General features: G+C 52.1%; 1 protein-coding gene across 1 annotated transcript in view; it reads left to right on the top strand.

The window, feature by feature from the left end:
• The window catches only part of LOC144953833 (vitamin K-dependent gamma-carboxylase-like), a 42,174-nt gene that overhangs the window by 18,511 nt on the left and 6,163 nt on the right, over nucleotides 1–17,500 (top strand). Inside the window, 10 exon segments of the mRNA XM_078884484.1 lie at nucleotides 4,673–4,751; nucleotides 5,060–5,166; nucleotides 5,333–5,496; nucleotides 7,106–7,797; nucleotides 12,035–12,166; nucleotides 14,392–14,546; nucleotides 15,756–15,771; nucleotides 15,773–15,805; nucleotides 15,807–15,884; nucleotides 15,886–15,927. Of these exon segments, the coding sequence (XP_078740610.1) occupies nucleotides 4,673–4,751; nucleotides 5,060–5,166; nucleotides 5,333–5,496; nucleotides 7,106–7,797; nucleotides 12,035–12,166; nucleotides 14,392–14,546; nucleotides 15,756–15,771; nucleotides 15,773–15,805; nucleotides 15,807–15,884; nucleotides 15,886–15,927 (1,498 nt within the window).

Here is a 17,500-nt window from a genome sequence, read left to right as displayed (position 1 = left end):
AGACCCATAGACTCACACAGAGACCCATAGACTCACATAGAGACCCATAGACTCACACAGAGACCCATAGACTCACACAGAGACCCATAGACTCACATAGAGACCCATAGACTCACACAGAGACCCATAGACTCACACAGAGACCCATAGACTCACACAGAGACCCATAGACTCGCACAGAGACCCATAGACTCACACAGAGACCCATAGACTCACATAGAGACCCATAGACTCACACAGAGACCCATAGACTCACACAGAGACCCATAGACTCACACAGAAACCCATAGATCCACCACTCGCACAGAGACCCATAGACTCACACAGAGACCCATAGACTCACATAGAAACCCATAGACTCGCACAGAGCCCCATAGACTCACATAGAAACCCATAGACTCGCACAGAGACCCATAGACTCACACAGAGACCCATAGACTCACACAGAGACCCATAGACTCACACAGAGACCCATAGACTCACACAGAGACCCATAGACTCACACAGAGACCCATAGACTCACACAGAGACCCATAGACTCACACAGAGACCCATAGACTCACACAGAGACCCATAGACTCACACAGAGACCCATAGACTCACACAGAGACCCATAGACTCACAAACCCATAGACTCGCACAGAATCCCATACTCACACAGAGACCCATAGACTCACATAGAAACCCATAGACTCACACAGAAACCCATAGACTCGCACAGAGACCCATAGACTCACACAGAAACCCATAGACTCACATAGAAACCCATAGACTCACACAGAGACCCATAGACTCGCACAGAAACCCATAGACTCACACAGAAACCCATAGACTCACACAGAGACCCATAGACTCACACAGAAACCCATAGACTCACATAGAAACCCATAGACTCACACAGAGACCCATAGACTCACACAGAGACCCATAGACTCACACAGAGACCCATAGACTCACACAGAGACCCATAGACTCACACAGAAACCCATAGATCCACCACTCGCACAGAGACCCATAGACTCACACAGAGACCCATAGACTCACACAGAAACCCATAGACTCACATAGAAACCCATAGACTCGCACAGAGACCCATAGACTCACACAGAGACCCATAGACTCACACAGAGACCCATAGACTCACACAGAGACCCATAGACTCACAAACCCATAGACTCGCACAGAATCCCATACTCACACAGAGACCCATAGACTCACATAGAAACCCATAGACTCACACAGAAACCCATAGACTCGCACAGAGACCCATAGACTCACACAGAAACCCATAGACTCACATAGAAACCCATAGACTCACACAGAGACCCATAGACTCGCACAGAAACCCATAGACTCACACAGAAACCCATAGACTCACACAGAGACCCATAGACTCACACAGAAACCCATAGACTCACATAGAAACCCATAGACTCACACAGAGACCCATAGACTCACACAGAGACCCATAGACTCACACAGAGACCCATAGACTCACATAGAAACCCATAGACTCACACAGAGACCCATAGACTCACACAGAGACCCATAGACTCACACAGAAACCCATAGATCCACCACTCGCACAGAGACTATGTATAGTGTAGTAGTGTATAGTGTAGTGTAGTAGTATAATGTGTTGTAGTGTAGTAGTGTAGTGTAGTATAGTATGTAGTGTAGTATAGTGTAGTAGTGTAGTGTATAGTGTAGTATGTAGTGTAGTAGTGTAGTAGTGTAGTGTATAGTATAGTATGTAGTGTAGTAGTGTAGTGTATAGTGTAGTGTAGTATGTAGTGTAGTGTATAGTGTAGTGTAGTATGTAGTGTAGTATGTAGTGTAGTGTAGTATGTAGTGTAGTATGTAGTGTAGTAGTATATAGTGTAGTATGTAGTGTAGTATGTAGTGTAGTGTATAGTATGTAGTGTAGTGTATAGTGTAGTGTAGTATGTAGTGTAGTATGTAGTATGTAGTGTAGTATGTAGTGTAGTATGTAGTGTAGTGTATAGTATGTAGTGTAGTGTATAGTGTAGTATAGTATGTAGTGTAGTGTAGTATGTAGTGTAGTGTATAGTGTAGTGTAGTGTAGTATGTAGTGTAGTGTAGTATGTAGTGTAGTATGTAGTGTAGTGTAGTATGTAGTGTAGTGTATAGTGTATAGTGTAGTATAGTATGTAGTGTAGTGTAGTATGTAGTGTAGTGTAGTATGTAGTGTAGTGTAGTGATGTGTAGTGTAGTATAGTATGTAGTGTAGTATGTAGTGTAGTATGTAGTGTAGTGTATAGTATAGTGTAGTATGTAGTGTAGTATGTAGTGTAGTATGTAGTATAGTGTAGTATGTAGTGTAGTGTAGTATGTAGTGTAGTGTAGTATGTAGTGTAGTGTAGTATGTAGTGTAGTGTAGTATGTAGTGTAGTATGTAGTGTAGTGTAGTGTGTAGTGTAGTGTATAGTGTAGTGTAGTATGTAGTGTAGTGTAGTATGTAGTGTAGTATGTAGTGTAGTGTATAGTGTAGTGTGTAGTGTAGTGTAGTATGTAGTGTAGTATGTAGTGTAGTATGTAGTGTAGTGTAGTGATGTGTAGTGTAGTATGTAGTGTAGTGTATAGTGTAGTGATGTGTAGTGTAGTATGTAGTGTAGTGTAGTATGTAGTGTAGTATGTAGTGTAGTATGTAGTGTAGTGTAGTATGTAGTGTAGTATAGTATGTAGTGTAGTGTAGTGATGTGTAGTGTATAGTGTAGTGTAGTATGTAGTGTAGTGTAGTATGTAGTGTAGTATGTAGTGTAGTGTAGTATGTAGTGTAGTGTATAGTGTAGTGTATAGTGTATAGTGTAGTGTATAGTGTAGTGTAGTGTATAGTGTAGTGTATAGTGTAGTGTGTAGTGTATAGTGTATAGTGTAGTGTATAGTGTAGTGTATAGTGTAGTGTATAGTAGTGTATAGTAGTGTATAGTGTAGTATGTAGTGTAGTGTAGTATGTAGTGTAGTGTATAGTATAGTGTAGTATGTAGTGTGTAGTGTAGTGTAGTATGTAGTGTAGTATGTAGTGTAGTGTAGTATGTAGTGTAGTGTATAGTATAGTGTAGTATGTAGTGTGTAGTGTAGTGTAGTATGTAGTGTAGTATGTAGTGTAGTGTAGTATGTAGTGTAGTGTATAGTATAGTGTAGTATGTAGTGTGTAGTGTAGTGTAGTATGTAGTGTAGTATGTAGTGTAGTGTAGTATGTAGTGTATAGTATGTAGTGTAGTATGTAGTGTAGTGTAGTATGTAGTGTAGTGTATAGTATAGTGTAGTATGTAGTGTAGTGTGTAGTGTAGTGTATAGTATGTAGTGTAGTATGTAGTGTAGTGTAGTATGTAGTGTAGTATGTAGTGTAGTGTAGTATGTAGTGTAGTGTATAGTATAGTGTAGTATGTAGTGTAGTATGTAGTGTAGTATGTAGTGTAGTGTAGTATGTAGTGTAGTGTATAGTATAGTGTAGTATGTAGTGTAGTGTAGTATAGTATGTAGTGTAGTATATAGTGTAGTATGTAGTGTAGTATGTAGTGTAGTGTATAGTATGTAGTGTAGTGTATAGTGTAGTGTAGTATGTAGTGTAGTATGTAGTATGTAGTGTAGTATGTAGTGTAGTATGTAGTGTAGTGTATAGTATGTAGTGTAGTGTATAGTGTAGTATAGTATGTAGTGTAGTGTAGTATGTAGTGTAGTGTATAGTGTAGTGTAGTGTAGTATGTAGTGTAGTGTAGTATGTAGTGTAGTATGTAGTGTAGTGTAGTGTAGTATGTAGTGTAGTGTATAGTGTATAGTGTAGTATAGTATGTAGTGTAGTGTAGTATGTAGTGTAGTGTAGTATGTAGTGTAGTGTAGTGATGTGTAGTGTAGTATAGTATGTAGTGTAGTATGTAGTGTAGTATGTAGTGTAGTGTATAGTATAGTGTAGTATGTAGTGTAGTATGTAGTGTAGTATGTAGTATAGTGTAGTATGTAGTGTAGTGTAGTATGTAGTGTAGTGTAGTATGTAGTGTAGTGTAGTATGTAGTGTAGTGTAGTATGTAGTGTAGTATGTAGTGTAGTGTAGTGTGTAGTGTAGTGTATAGTGTAGTGTAGTATGTAGTGTAGTGTAGTATGTAGTGTAGTATGTAGTGTAGTGTATAGTGTAGTGTGTAGTGTAGTGTAGTATGTAGTGTAGTATGTAGTGTAGTATGTAGTGTAGTGTAGTGATGTGTAGTGTAGTATGTAGTGTAGTGTATAGTGTAGTGATGTGTAGTGTAGTATGTAGTGTAGTGTAGTATGTAGTGTAGTATGTAGTGTAGTATGTAGTGTAGTGTAGTATGTAGTGTAGTATGTAGTGTAGTGTAGTATGTAGTGTAGTGTATAGTGTAGTGTAGTATGTAGTGTGTAGTGTAGTGTAGTATGTAGTGTAGTATGTAGTGTAGTGTAGTATGTAGTGTAGTGTATAGTATAGTGTAGTATGTAGTGTAGTATAGTGTGTAGTGTAGTATGTAGTGTAGTGTATAGTGTAGTGTAGTATGTAGTGTAGTGTATAGTGTAGTGTATAGTAGTGTATAGTGTAGTATGTAGTGTAGTGTAGTATGTAGTGTAGTATAGTATGTAGTGTAGTGTAGTGATGTGTAGTGTAGTATGTAGTGTAGTAGTATGATGTGTGGTTCCTCAGGTCCGTGGACGGGCTGGTGAGACGCGGCGTGTGCAACACGCACGCGCCGCTCTGGAACTACTGGCTGCTGCGATTCCAGGTCAGCATCACACTCTCTCAGTGTGTGTCTGTGTGTGTGTGTGTCTGTGTGTGTGTGTCTGTGTGTGTGTGTGTCTGTGTGTGTCTGTGTGTCTGTGTGTGTCTGTGTGTGTGTCTATATGTGTGTGTGTGTGTGTCTGTGTGTGTGTCTGTGTGTGTGTCTGTGTGTGTGTGTGTGTCTGTGTGTGTGTGTGTGTGCGTCTGTGTGTGTGTGTCTGTGTGTGTGTGTGTGTCTGTGTGTGTGTGTAGTGACACACAGACACACCAACACACTGATCGTTGCCCCCCTCCCATTGGTCGATTGCTCAGATCTTCGTGGTCTACTTCATCGCTGGCCTCAAGAAGATGGACTCCGATTGGCTGATGGGATACTCGATGGGAAATCTCTCACGCCATTGGCTGTTCTCTCCTTTCAAGTGAGACACTGGGTAGAGAGACACTGGGTAGTGAGACACTGGGTAGTGAGACACTCGGTAGTGAGATACTGGGTAGTGAGACACTGGGTAGTGAGACACTGGGTGATGAGACACTGGGTGGTGAGACACTGGGTAGTGAGACACTCACTCTCTCTCTCTCTCTCAGGGTGGTGCTGTCCGAGCAGTGGACGAGTCTCCTGGTGATCCACGGCTGCGGATTTCTCCTCGACCTCAGCGCCGGCTTCCTGCTGCTGCTGGACGCGACGCGGCCACTCGCACTGACGGCACTCACATACTTCCACGCCATGAACTCGCAGCTCTTCAACATCGGTAGACGCACACACAGACACACACACAGACACACACACAGACACACACACAGACGCACACACACACAGACACACACACACACAGACACACACACACACACACACAGACACACACACAGACACACACAGACACACACACAGACACACACACAGACTCACCACTCACACTGACGGCACTCACATACTTCCACGCCATGAACTCGCAGCTCTTCAACATCGGTAGACACACACACAGACACACACACACAGACACACACACACAGACACACACACACAGACACACACACACAGACACACACACAGACACAGACACACACACAGACTCACCACTCGCACTGACGGCACTCACATACTTCCACGCCATGAACTCGCAGCTCTTCAACATCGGTAGACGCACACACAGACACACACACAGACACACACACAGACATAGACACAGACACACACAGACACACAGACACACACAGACTCACCACTCGCACTGACCGCACTCACATACTTCCACGCCATGAACTCGCAGCTCTTCAACATCGGTAAACACACACACACAGACAGACACACACACAGACACAGACACACACACACAGACACACAGACACACACACAGACACACACACAGACACAGACACACACAGACACACACACAGACACACACACAGACACACACACAGACACACACACAGACACACACACAGACACACAGACACAGACTCACCACTCGCACTGACGGCACTCACCTACTTCCACGCCATGAACTCGCAGCTCTTCAACATCGGTAGACACACACACAGACACACACACACAGACACACACAGACACACACACAGACACACACACACAGACTCACCACTCGCACTGACGGCACTCACATACTTCCACGCCATGAACTCGCAGCTCTTCAACATCGGTAGACGCACACACACACACACAGACACACACACACACAGACACACACACAGACGCACACACACACACACAGACACACACACACAGACTCACCACTCGCACTGACGGCACTCACATACTTCCACGCCATGAACTCGCAGCTCTTCAACATCGGTAGACGCACACACACACACACAGACACACACACACAGACACACACACAGACACACACACAGACACACACACAGACACACACACAGACACACACACAGACTCACCACTCGCACTGACGGCACTCACCTACTTCCACGCCATGAACTCGCAGCTCTTCAACATCGGTAGATACACACACACACAGACACACACACAGACACACACACAGACACAGACACACACTCACACACACAGACACACACACACTCACACACACAGACACACACAGACACACACACAGACACACACACAGACACACACAGACACACACACAGACACACACACAGACACACACACACACACAGACACACACACAGACACACACACAGACACACACCACTCGCACTGACGGCTCTCACCCCCCCTCCTCCCCCTCCCCTCCCCTCCTCTCTCCTCCCTTCTCCCCAACTCCTCCCTCCTTCCTCCCCCCCCTTCCTCTCCCCCTCCCCCCCTCCTCCCCCTCCCCCCCTCCCCCTCCTCCCCCTCCTCCCTCCCCCCCCCTCCCCCCCCAGGGATGTTCCCGTACGCCATGATGGCGACCTCCGCCCTCTTCTGCTCCCACGACTGGCCCCGGAAGCTCCTCGCGCGCCTCCCAGAATGCACCGCTCCCTGGCGCCGCCCCTTCCTGCTGCCCCCCGGCTGGAGCCCCAGCTGCTTGTACCCGGCCCTGCGGCATTCTGGGAGGGACCCGTCGCCCGCCCCCTCCTCCACTTCCTCCTCTTCCACCGCAAAGGATTGTGGGGGAGGGAGCGAAGGTGGCGGCACTTCCTGTTCCGCCGCCCCAAAGGATTGTGGGGGAGGGAGGGAAGGTGGTGGCACTTCCTGTTCCGCCGCCGCAAAGGATTCTGGGGGACGGAGCGAAGGTGGCGGCACTTCCTCCTCTGCTTCCTCTTCCGCCGCAAAGGATTCTGGGGGACGGAGCGAAGGTGGCGGCACTTCCTCCTCTGCTTCCTCTTCCGCCGCAAAGGATTCTGGGGGACGGAGAAAAGGTGGCGGCACTCCCTGTGACGCCGCCGCAAAGGATTGTGGGGGAGGGAGGGAAGGTGGCGGCACTTCCTGTTCCACCGCAAAGGATTGTGGGGGAGGGAGGGAAGGCGACGGGCCGCCCACGGTGGCGAGATGGAGGCACAAGGCGGCGGCCGTCCTCATTTTGGTGTTCGCTTGCGAGCAGCTGCTGCTGCCGTACTCACACTTCATCACCAAGGTGAGCCTGTGTGTGTGAGTGTGTGAGTGTGTGTTTGTGTGTGAGTGTGTGTTTGTGTGTGTGAGTGAGTGAGTTTGTGTGAGTGAGTGTGAGTGAGTTTGTGTGTCTGTGTGTGTGTGTGAGTGAGTTTGTGTGAGTGAGTGAGTGTCTGTGTGTGTGTGTCTGTGTGTGAGTGTGAGTGTGTGAGTGTGTGTGTGAGTGTGTCTGTGTGTGAGTGTGTGTGTGAGTGTGTGAGTGTGTGAGTGTGTGAGTGTGTGTGTGAGTGTGTGTGTGTGAGTGTGTGAGTGTGTGTGTGTGTGAGTGTGTGTGTGAGTGTGTGTGAGTGTGTGTGTTTGTGTGTGTGAGTGTGTGTGAGTGTGTGTGAGTGTGAGTGAGTGTGTGTGTGAGTGAGTTTGTGTGTGTCTGTGTGAGTGTGTGAGTGAGTGTGTGTGAGTTTGTGTGTCAGTGTGTCTGTGTGTGTGTGTGAGTGAGTTTGTGTGAGTGTGAGTGAGTGAGTTTGTGTGTGTGAGTGTGTGAGTGTGTGTGAGTGAGTGTGTGTGAGTGTGTGTGTGTCTGTGTGTGTTTGTGTGTGTGAGTGAGTGAGTGTGTGTGTGTCTGTGAGTGTGTGAGTGTGTGTGAGTGAGTGTGTGTGTGTCTGTGTGTGTTTGTGTGTGTGAGTGTGTGTGTGTCTGTGAGTGTGTGAGTGTGTGTTTGTGTGTGAGTGTGTGTTTGTGTGTGTGAGTGAGTGAGTTTGTGTGAGTGAGTGTGAGTGAGTTTGTGTGTCTGTGTGTGTGTGTGAGTGAGTTTGTGTGAGTGAGTGAGTGTCTGTGTGTGTGTGTCTGTGTGTGAGTGTGTGTGTGAGTGTGAGTGTGTGAGTGTGAGTGTGTGAGTGAGTTTGTGTGAGTGTGAGTGAGTGAGTTTGTGGGAGTGAGTGAGTGAGTTTGTGTGAGTGTTAGTGAGTGAGTTTGTGTGTGTGAGTGAGTGTGTGTGTGTCTGAGTGAGTGTGAGTGAGTGTGTGTGTGTGTGAGTGTGAGTGAGCGTGTGTGAGTGTGAGTGAGTGTGTGTGTGTGTGTGTGAGTGAGTTTGTGTGAGTGTGAGTGAGTTTGTGTGTGTGTCTGTGTGTGTGTGTGTGAGTGTGTGAGTGTGTGAGTGAGTTTGTGAGTGTGTGAGTGAGTGAGTGTGTGAGTGAGTTTGTGAGTGAGTGAGTGTGTGAGTGAGTTTGTGTGAGTGTGTGAGTGTGAGTGAGTTTGTGTGAGCGAGTGAGTTTGCGTGTGTGAGTGGGTGTCTGTGTGTGTGTGTGTGTGTGAGTTTGCGTGTATGAGTGTGTGTGTCTGTGTGTGTGTGAGTGAGTTTGTGTGAGTGAGTGAGTTTGAGTGTGCGAGTGTGTGTGAGTGAGTGAGTGGGTTTGCGTGTGTGAGTGTGTGTCTGTGTGTGAGTGAGTGAGTGGGTTTGCGTTTGTGAGTTTGTGTGTGTCTGTGTGTGAGTGAGTGAGTGAGTTTGCGTGTGTGAGTTTGTGTGTGTCTGTGTGTGTGTGAGTGAGTGAGTTTGAGTGTGTGAGTTGCTCCAAAAACAACACCCCTACCCCGCGGGGCGGCAACGCTGTGGTGGGGGGAAGGCCAATTCCGATTTGCCATTCCCCTCATGGCGTTTGTAGCCACCACAGCGGCCAAATGGGGGCTCTGGACGGGTGCGAGGGGCTGGTAACCCCTCCACCTTCAAATAATTACCACAAAACCACGTTAAATATATCTAATTAATAAGCTTGTGCCGGAGGCCCCGGGGTGGACAGGCCGTCTATGACGTCTCCTGGCCAAACCCCAATTGGTGGAGCCAGGAGATTGAATCTTCACCCTCGGGGCTCCTCCAGAAACAACGAAAAGCCACTTCGTGTGGCCACGTGGAATGTTGGAACGCTCACTGCGGAGGAGAGGCTGCCACTCCTCTGTCGGGAGCTGGACCGGTACCGCCTGGATCTCTGTGGTGTTCAGGAGGTCTGGTGTTAGACTGGCTCTGGTGTCTATGCGGAGGAGAGGCTGCCACTCCTCTGTCGGGAGCTGGACCGGTACCGTCTGGATTTCTGTGGCATTCAGGAGGTCTGGTGTTAGACTGGCTCTGGTGTCTATGCGGAGGAGAGGCTGCCACTCCTCTGTCGGGAGCTGGACCGGTACCGCCTGGATCTCTGTGGCATTCAGGAGGTCCGGTGGACCGGCTCTGGCTCCTGCCAACATGAGGGGTGGACAGTCCTCTACTCGGGGCAGGAGACTGCCAAACAACAGGGAGTGGCTCTTCTTCTGAACAAAAGAATGAAGGGGGCGTGGGAGCGTGGCGGTGAGGTGTGGGAAGCTGTAAGCCCCAGGATACTTTGGGCTCGCCTTCCCATCAACCGGAGGCGAGGAGTGGTGGTCGTGGTTACTTATGCCCCCACCGAAGACGAACATCCGTGGAGGGATGCAGGCAAAGCCGATGAGTCAGACGCTTTCTATGACCTCCTGTCACAGGTGCTGGCTAAAGTGGCCACTCGGGACAGAGTCATCCTGTTGGGCGATTTCAATGCCCGAGTTGGTCATGATGCTGGCACCTGGTCTGGAGTGATTGGAAGGCATGGGCCAGATCAGCTCAATAACACCGGTAGGAGGCTGTTAGATTTTTGTGCAGCCCATGGGCTTGTAATTAACAACACGCGTTCGACACTTCACGTGGTGGCCTCAAGGTGCACCTGGCCTGGCACAAGCGTCGTGGTGACGTCACCGCCACTTAGTGGCGAATGGCGGTTGTTGTTGTTGTGTCTGTGAGTGAGTGTGGTGGTGGTGGTGTAGTAAACATCGCTACGAGAGAGACAGGCGGTCGGGTGTGGTGCTGGCCACCCACCCCCTCTGTGTGTGCCACAGCCTAACAGCACTTGCCCCTACAGCCTGCTAGAGGCTACCTGGGAGATCTTTGTCTGTGTGTGTATAGGTGCTACTACTAACAGCACTTGCCCCTACAGCCTGTTAGAGGCTACCTGGGAGATCTTTGTCTGTGTGTGTATAGGTGCTACTACTAACAGCACTTGCCCCTACAGCCTGTTAGAGGCTACCTGGGAGATCTTTGTCTGTGTGTGTATAGGTGCTACTACTAACAGCACTTGCCCCTGCAGCCTGCTAGAGGCTACCTGGGAGATCTTTGTCTGTGTATAGTGCTACTACTAACAGCACTTGCCCCTACAGCCTGTTAGAGGCTACCTGGGAGATCTTTGTCTGTGTGTGTATAGGTGCTACTACTAACAGCACTTGCCCCTACAGCCTGTTAGAGGCTACCTGGGAGATCTTTGTCTGTGTGTGTATAGGTGCTACTACTAACAGCACTTGCCCCTACAGCCTACTAGAGGCTACACGGGGGATCTTTGTCTGTGTATAGGTGCTACTACTAACAGCACTTGCCCCTACAGCCTGCTAGAGGCTACCTGGGAGACCTTTGTCTGTGTATAGGTGCTACTACTAACAGCACTTGCCCCTACAGCTTGCTAGAGGCTACCTGGGGGTATCTTTGTGTGTAGGTGCTACTACTAACAGCACTTGCCCCTGCAGCCTGCTAGAGGCTACACGGGGGACCTTTGTCTGTGTATAGGTGCTACTACTGACAGCACTTGCCCCTGCAGCCTGCTAGAGGCTACACGGGGGACCTTTGGCTGTGTATAGGTGCTACTACTGACAGCACTTGCCCCTGCAGCCTACTAGAGGCTACACAGGGGATCTTTGTCTGTGTGTAGGTGCGACTACTAACAGCACTTGCCCCTGCAGCCTACTAGAGGCTACACGGGGCATCTTTGTCTGTGTATAGGTGCTACTACTAACAGCACTTGCCCCTACAGCTTGCTAGAGGCTACCTGGGAGATCTGTGTCTGTGTATAGGTGCTACTACTAATAGCACTTGCCCCTGCAGCCTGCTAGAGGCTATCTGGGAGACCTTTGTCTGTGTATAGGTGCTACTACTGACAGCACTTGCCCTGCAGCCTACTAGAGGCTACACGGGGGATCTTTGTCTGTGTGTAGGTGCTACTACTAACAGCACTTGCCCCTGCAGCCCTACTAGAGGCTACACGGGGCATCTTTGTCTGTGTATAGGTGCTACTACTAACAGCACTTGCCCCTGCAGCCTGCTAGAGGCTACACGGGGCATTCTTTGTCTGTGCATAGGCGCTGCCCGCAACTCGCTACTAACAGCACTTGCCCCTACGGCCCTGTTAGAGGCTACACGGGGGGACCTTTGTCTTTGGCAGGGCTATAACAACTGGACCAATGGGCTGTACGGGTACTCGTGGGACATGATGGTTCACAGCCGCTCCCACCAGCACGTCAAGGTGACATACAGAGATCGCGTCACGGGCAACACGGGATACCTCAACCCCGGGGTGAGTCAGTCGCTCAGTCAGTCAGTCAGTCACTCACTCAGTCACTCACTCAGTCACTCACGTCAGTCACTCCACACAGCCGCTCCCACCAGCACGTCAAGGTGACATACAGAGATCGTGTCACGGGCAACACGGGATACCTCAACCCCGGGGTGAGTCAGTCACTCAGTCAGTCAGTCAGTCGCTCAGTCAGTCACTCAGTGACTCAGTCACTCGCTCAGTCAGTCGCTCAGTCACTCACTCACACCAGCCGCTCCCACCAGCACGTCAAGGTGACATACAGAGATCGTGGTCACGGGCAACACGGGATACCTCAACCCCGGGGTGAGTCAGTCACTCAGTCGCTCAGTCAGTCGCTCAGTCAGTCACTCGCTCAGTCAGTCACTCAGTCAGTCACTCACTCAGTCACTCACACAGTCGCTCCCACCAGCACGTCAAGGTGACATACAGAGATCGCGTCACAGGCAACACGGGATACCTCAACCCCGGGGTGAGTCAGTCGCTCAGTCAGTCAGTCAGTCACTCAGTCAGTCACTCACTCAGTCAGTCACTCAGTCAGTCACTCAGTCACTCACTCACTCACTCAGTCACTCGCTCAGTCAGTCACTCAGTCAGTCACTCGCTCACTCAGTCACTCGCTCAGTCACTCGCTCAGTCACTCACTCAGTCACTCACTCAGTCACTCACACAGCCGCTCCCACCAGCACGTCAAGGTGACATACAGAGATCGCGTCACGGGCAACACGGGATACACCCCGGGGTGAGTCAGTCACTCAGTCAGTCAGTCAGTCGCTCAGTCAGTCACTCAGTGACTCAGTCACTCGCTCAGTCAGTCGCTCAGTCACTCGCTCAGTCAGTCACTCAGTGACTCAGTCACTCGCTCAGTCAGTCGCTCAGTCACTCACTCACACAGCCGCTCCCACCAGCATGTCAAGGTGACATACAGAGATCGTGTCACGGGCAACACGGGATACCTCAACCCCGGGGTGAGTCAGTCACTCAGTCAGTCAGTCGCTCAGTCAGTCACTCAGTCAGTCACTCAGTCACTCACTCAGTCACTCGCTCAGTCACTCGCTCAGTCAGTCACTCAGTTACTCAGTCACTCGTTCAGTCGCTCACTCGCTCAGTCACTCAGTCACTCGCTCAGTCGCTCAGTCACTCAGTCAGTCACTCAGTCACTCACTCACTCACTCAGTCACTCACTCAGTCAGTCACTCAGTGACTCAGTCAGTCACTCAGTCACTCGCTCAGTCACTCGCTCAGTCAGTCACTCAGTCAGTCACTCAGTCACTCACTCAGTCACTCGTTCAGTCGCTCACTCGCTCAGTCACTCAGTCACTCGCTCAGTCACTCAGTCACTCACTCACTCAGTCACTCACTCAGTCAGTCACTCAGTGACTCAGTCAGTCACTCAGTCACTCGCTCAGTCACTCGCTCAGTCAGTCACTCAGTCAGTCACTCAGTCACTCACTCAGTCACTCGCTCAGTCACTCACTCTCTCAGTCACTCACTCGCTCGCTCAGTCAGTCGCTCAGTCACTCACTCAGTCACTCACTCAGTCACTCGCTCAGTCACTCACTCAGTCACTCGCTCAGTCACTCACCCACTCACTCAGTCACTCACTCAGTCACTCGCTCAGTCACTCGCTCACTCACCCACCCGCTCACTCGTTCAGTCACTCGCTCAGTCACTCGCTCATGCACTCGCTCAGTCACTCAGTCAGTCACTCAGTCAGTCACTCGCTCAGTCACTCACTCAGTCAGTCACTCAGTCACTCACTCAGTCACTTACTCAGTCACTCACTCACTCAGTCACTCACTCAGTCACTTACTCAGTCACTCCGTCACTCACTCAGTCACTCGCTCACTCACCCACCCGCTCACTCGTTCAGTCACTCGCTCAGTCACTCGCTCAGTCACACAGTCAGTCACTCACCCAGCCACTCACCCACTCACTCAGTCACTCGCTCAGTCACTCGCTCACTCACCCACCCCGCTCACTCGTTCAGTCACTCGTTCAGTCACTCGCTCAGTCACTCGCTCAGTCACTCGCTCAGTCACTCAGTCAGTCACTCACCCAGCCACTCACCCACTCACTCAGTCACTCGCTCCAGTCACTCGCTCACTCACCCCACCCGCTCACTCGTTCAGTCACTCGCTCAGTCACTCGCTCATTCACTTCGCTCAGTCAGTCGCCTCCGCGCGCGCGTCTCTCCCGCGCTGCAGGTGTGGACTCAGACGCGTCGCTGGAAGGACCACGCCGACATGCTGAAGCAATACTCGCGGTGCCTGGCCCCGAGCGACTCTCGCGAGTTCAACATCAGCGAGCCGGAGATCTACTTCGATGTCTGGGTCTCGCTCAACGATCGATTCCAGCAGAGGTGCCGTTGCTACCGTCACTACACTACCACTATTACTACACTACTATCAATACTATTACTACTATTACACTACTACTAGACTACTATCACTATCACTACTATTACACTATTACTACACTACTACTACTACACTACTACTATTACACTACTACTACTATTACACTATTACTACACTTCTACTACTCCCCCACTAACCCACCCACTCACCCACTCACTCACCCACTCACTCACCCACTCACCCACTCACACCACCCACTCATCCACCCACCACCCCACCCACCCACCCACTCACCCACCCACACCCCCACCCACCCACTCACCCCCCCCACCCACCCACTCACCCACCCACTCACCCCCCACCCCCCTCACCAACTCACCCACTCACTCACTCACCCACCCACTCACACCCACCCACTCACTCACCCTCCCACCCCCCCACGCACCCACTCACTCACCACTCACTCACTCACCCACCCACCCACTCACTCACCCACCCACTCACCCACCCACCCACTCACTCACCCACTCCACCCACCCACTCACTCACCCACCCACCCACCCACTCACTCACCCCACCCACCCCCCCACCCACCCACCCACCCACCCACTCACCCACTCACCCCACCCACCCACTCACCCACTCACTCACTCACTCTCCCACCCACTCACCCACCCACTCACTCACCCACCCACCCACTCACTCACCCACCCACCCCCCCACCCACCCACCCACTCACCCACTCACCCACCCACCCACTCACCCACCCACCCACCTCCCCACCCACCCACTCACTCACCCACTCACTCACCCACCCACCCACTCACTCACCCACCCACCCACCTCACTCACTCACCACCCACCCACCCACCCACCCACCCACCCACCCACCCACTCACCCACCCACCCACCCACTCACTCACCCACCCACTCACCCCACTCACACCCACCCACCCACTCACTCACTCCACCCACCCACCCACCCACCCACCCACTCACCCACCCACCACCACTCACCCCACTCACCCCACTCACCCACCCACTCACACCCACCCACCCACCTCCCCACTCACTCCACTCACCCACACCACTCACCCACTCACTCACTCACTCACTCTCTCACCCACCCACCCACCCCACTCACCCCACTCACCCACTCACCCCACCCACTCACCCCCCCCCACCCCCACCCCCCCCCTCCACCCCCCCAGGCTCTACGACCCACGTCGTGGACGTGCTGCGAGCTGATTGGTCGCCCTTCCCGGCCAACCGCGTGGCTGCTGCCGCTGCTGGTGGAGCTGTCGCCATGGCGACAGCGCCTCGCCGAGATCGAGGGGTCGCCTTGGCAACGGCACCGAAGTCGTCTTCATAGCGGACTTCCCTGGTTAGTGGGGGGGGGTGGGGTGGGGGGGGGTTAGTGGGTGGGTGGGTGAGTGAGTGGGTGAGTGAGTGAGTGGAGTGGGTGAGTGAGTGAGTGAGTGGGTGGGTGGGGGGTGAGTGAGTGAGTGAGTGGGTGAGTGAGTGAGTGAGTGGGTGGGTGGGTGGGTGAGGTGAGTGAGTGGGTGAGTGGGTGAGTGAGTGGTGAGTGAGTGGGTGAGTGAGTGGGTGAGTGAGTGGAGTGAGTGAGTGGGTGAGTGAGTGAGTGGGTTGGGTGGGTGGGTGGTGAGTGGGTGAGTGGAGTGGTGTGTGGGTGGAGTGGGTGGTGGGTGGAGTGGGTGAGTGGTGGTGGGTGGGTGGGTGGGTGGGTGAGTGAGTGAGTGAGTGGGTGAGTGAGTGAGTGAGTGGGTGGGTGGTGGGTGGTGTGGGTGAGTGAGTGAGTGAGTGGGTGGGTGGGTGGGTGGGTGGGTGGGTGGGTGAGTGGGTGAGTGGGTGAGTGAGTGAGTGGGTTAGTGGGTGAGTGGGTGTGGGTGAGTGAGTGAGTGGGTGGGTGGGTGAGTGGGTGGGTGGGTGGGTGGGTGGGTGAGTGGGTGGGTGGGTGGGTGGGTGAGTGGGTGGGTGGGTGGGTGTGGGTGAGTGAGTGAGTGGGTGGGTGGGTGGGGTGGTGTGAGTGGGTGGGTGGGTGGGTGAGTGAGTGGGTGAGTGGGTGGTGAGTGGGTGGTGAGTGGGTGGGTGAGTGGGTGAGTGGGTGGGTGGGTGGGTGAGTGGTGAGTGAGTGAGTGGGTGGGTGGTGGGTGGGTGGGTGGGTGAGTGATGTGAGTGGGTGGGTGGGTGAGTGGGTGGGTGAGTGGTGTGGGTGGGTGAGTGGGTGAGTGGGTGGGTGAGTGAGTGGGTGAGTGGGTGAGTGAGTGGGTGGGTGGGTGAGTGGAGTGGGTGGGTGGGTGAGTGAGTGAGTGAGGTGAGTGGGTGGGTGGGTGGGTGAGTGAGTGGGTGAGTGGGTGGGTGGGTGAGTGGGTGGGGTGGGTGAGTGAGTGTGGGTGAGTGTGAGTGGGTGGGGTGGGTGGGTGAGTTAGTGGGTGGGTGGGTCGCTGTGTGGGTGAGTGGGTGGGTGGGTGGGTGGGTGGGTGAGTGGGGAGGTGGGTGAGTGGGTGGGTGGGTGAGTGGTGTGGGTGAGTTAGTGGTGTGGATGGGTGAGAGAGTGAGTGGGTGGTGGGTGAGTTAGTGGGTGGGTGAGTGGGGAGGTGGGTGGGTGAGTGGGTGTCGTGAGTGAGTGAGTGGGTGGGTGGGTGGGTGAGTGAGTGGGTGGGTGGGTGAGTGAGTGGGTGGGTGGGTGAGTGAGTGGGTGAGTTAGTGGGGTGGGTGAGTGAGTTGGTGGGTGGGTGAGTGAGTGGGTGGGTGGGTGAGTTGGTGGGTGGGTGAGTGAGTTAGTGGGTGGGTGAGTGAGTTAGTGGGTGGGTGGGTGGGGAGGTGGGTGGGTGAGTGAGTGGGTGGGTGGGTGAGTTAGTGGGTGGGTGAGTGAGTTAGTTGGGTGGGTGAGTGAGTTAGTGGGTGGGTGGGTCGCTGTGTGGGTGGGTTGTCA

The sequence above is a fragment of the Lampetra fluviatilis genome (assembly GCF_964198595.1).
Source record: "Lampetra fluviatilis chromosome 45 unlocalized genomic scaffold, kcLamFluv1.1 SUPER_45_unloc_3, whole genome shotgun sequence".
In the NCBI taxonomy this organism is placed as follows: domain Eukaryota; kingdom Metazoa; phylum Chordata; class Hyperoartia; order Petromyzontiformes; family Petromyzontidae; genus Lampetra; species Lampetra fluviatilis.
This window is presented reverse-complemented; position numbering and strand designations above follow the sequence as displayed.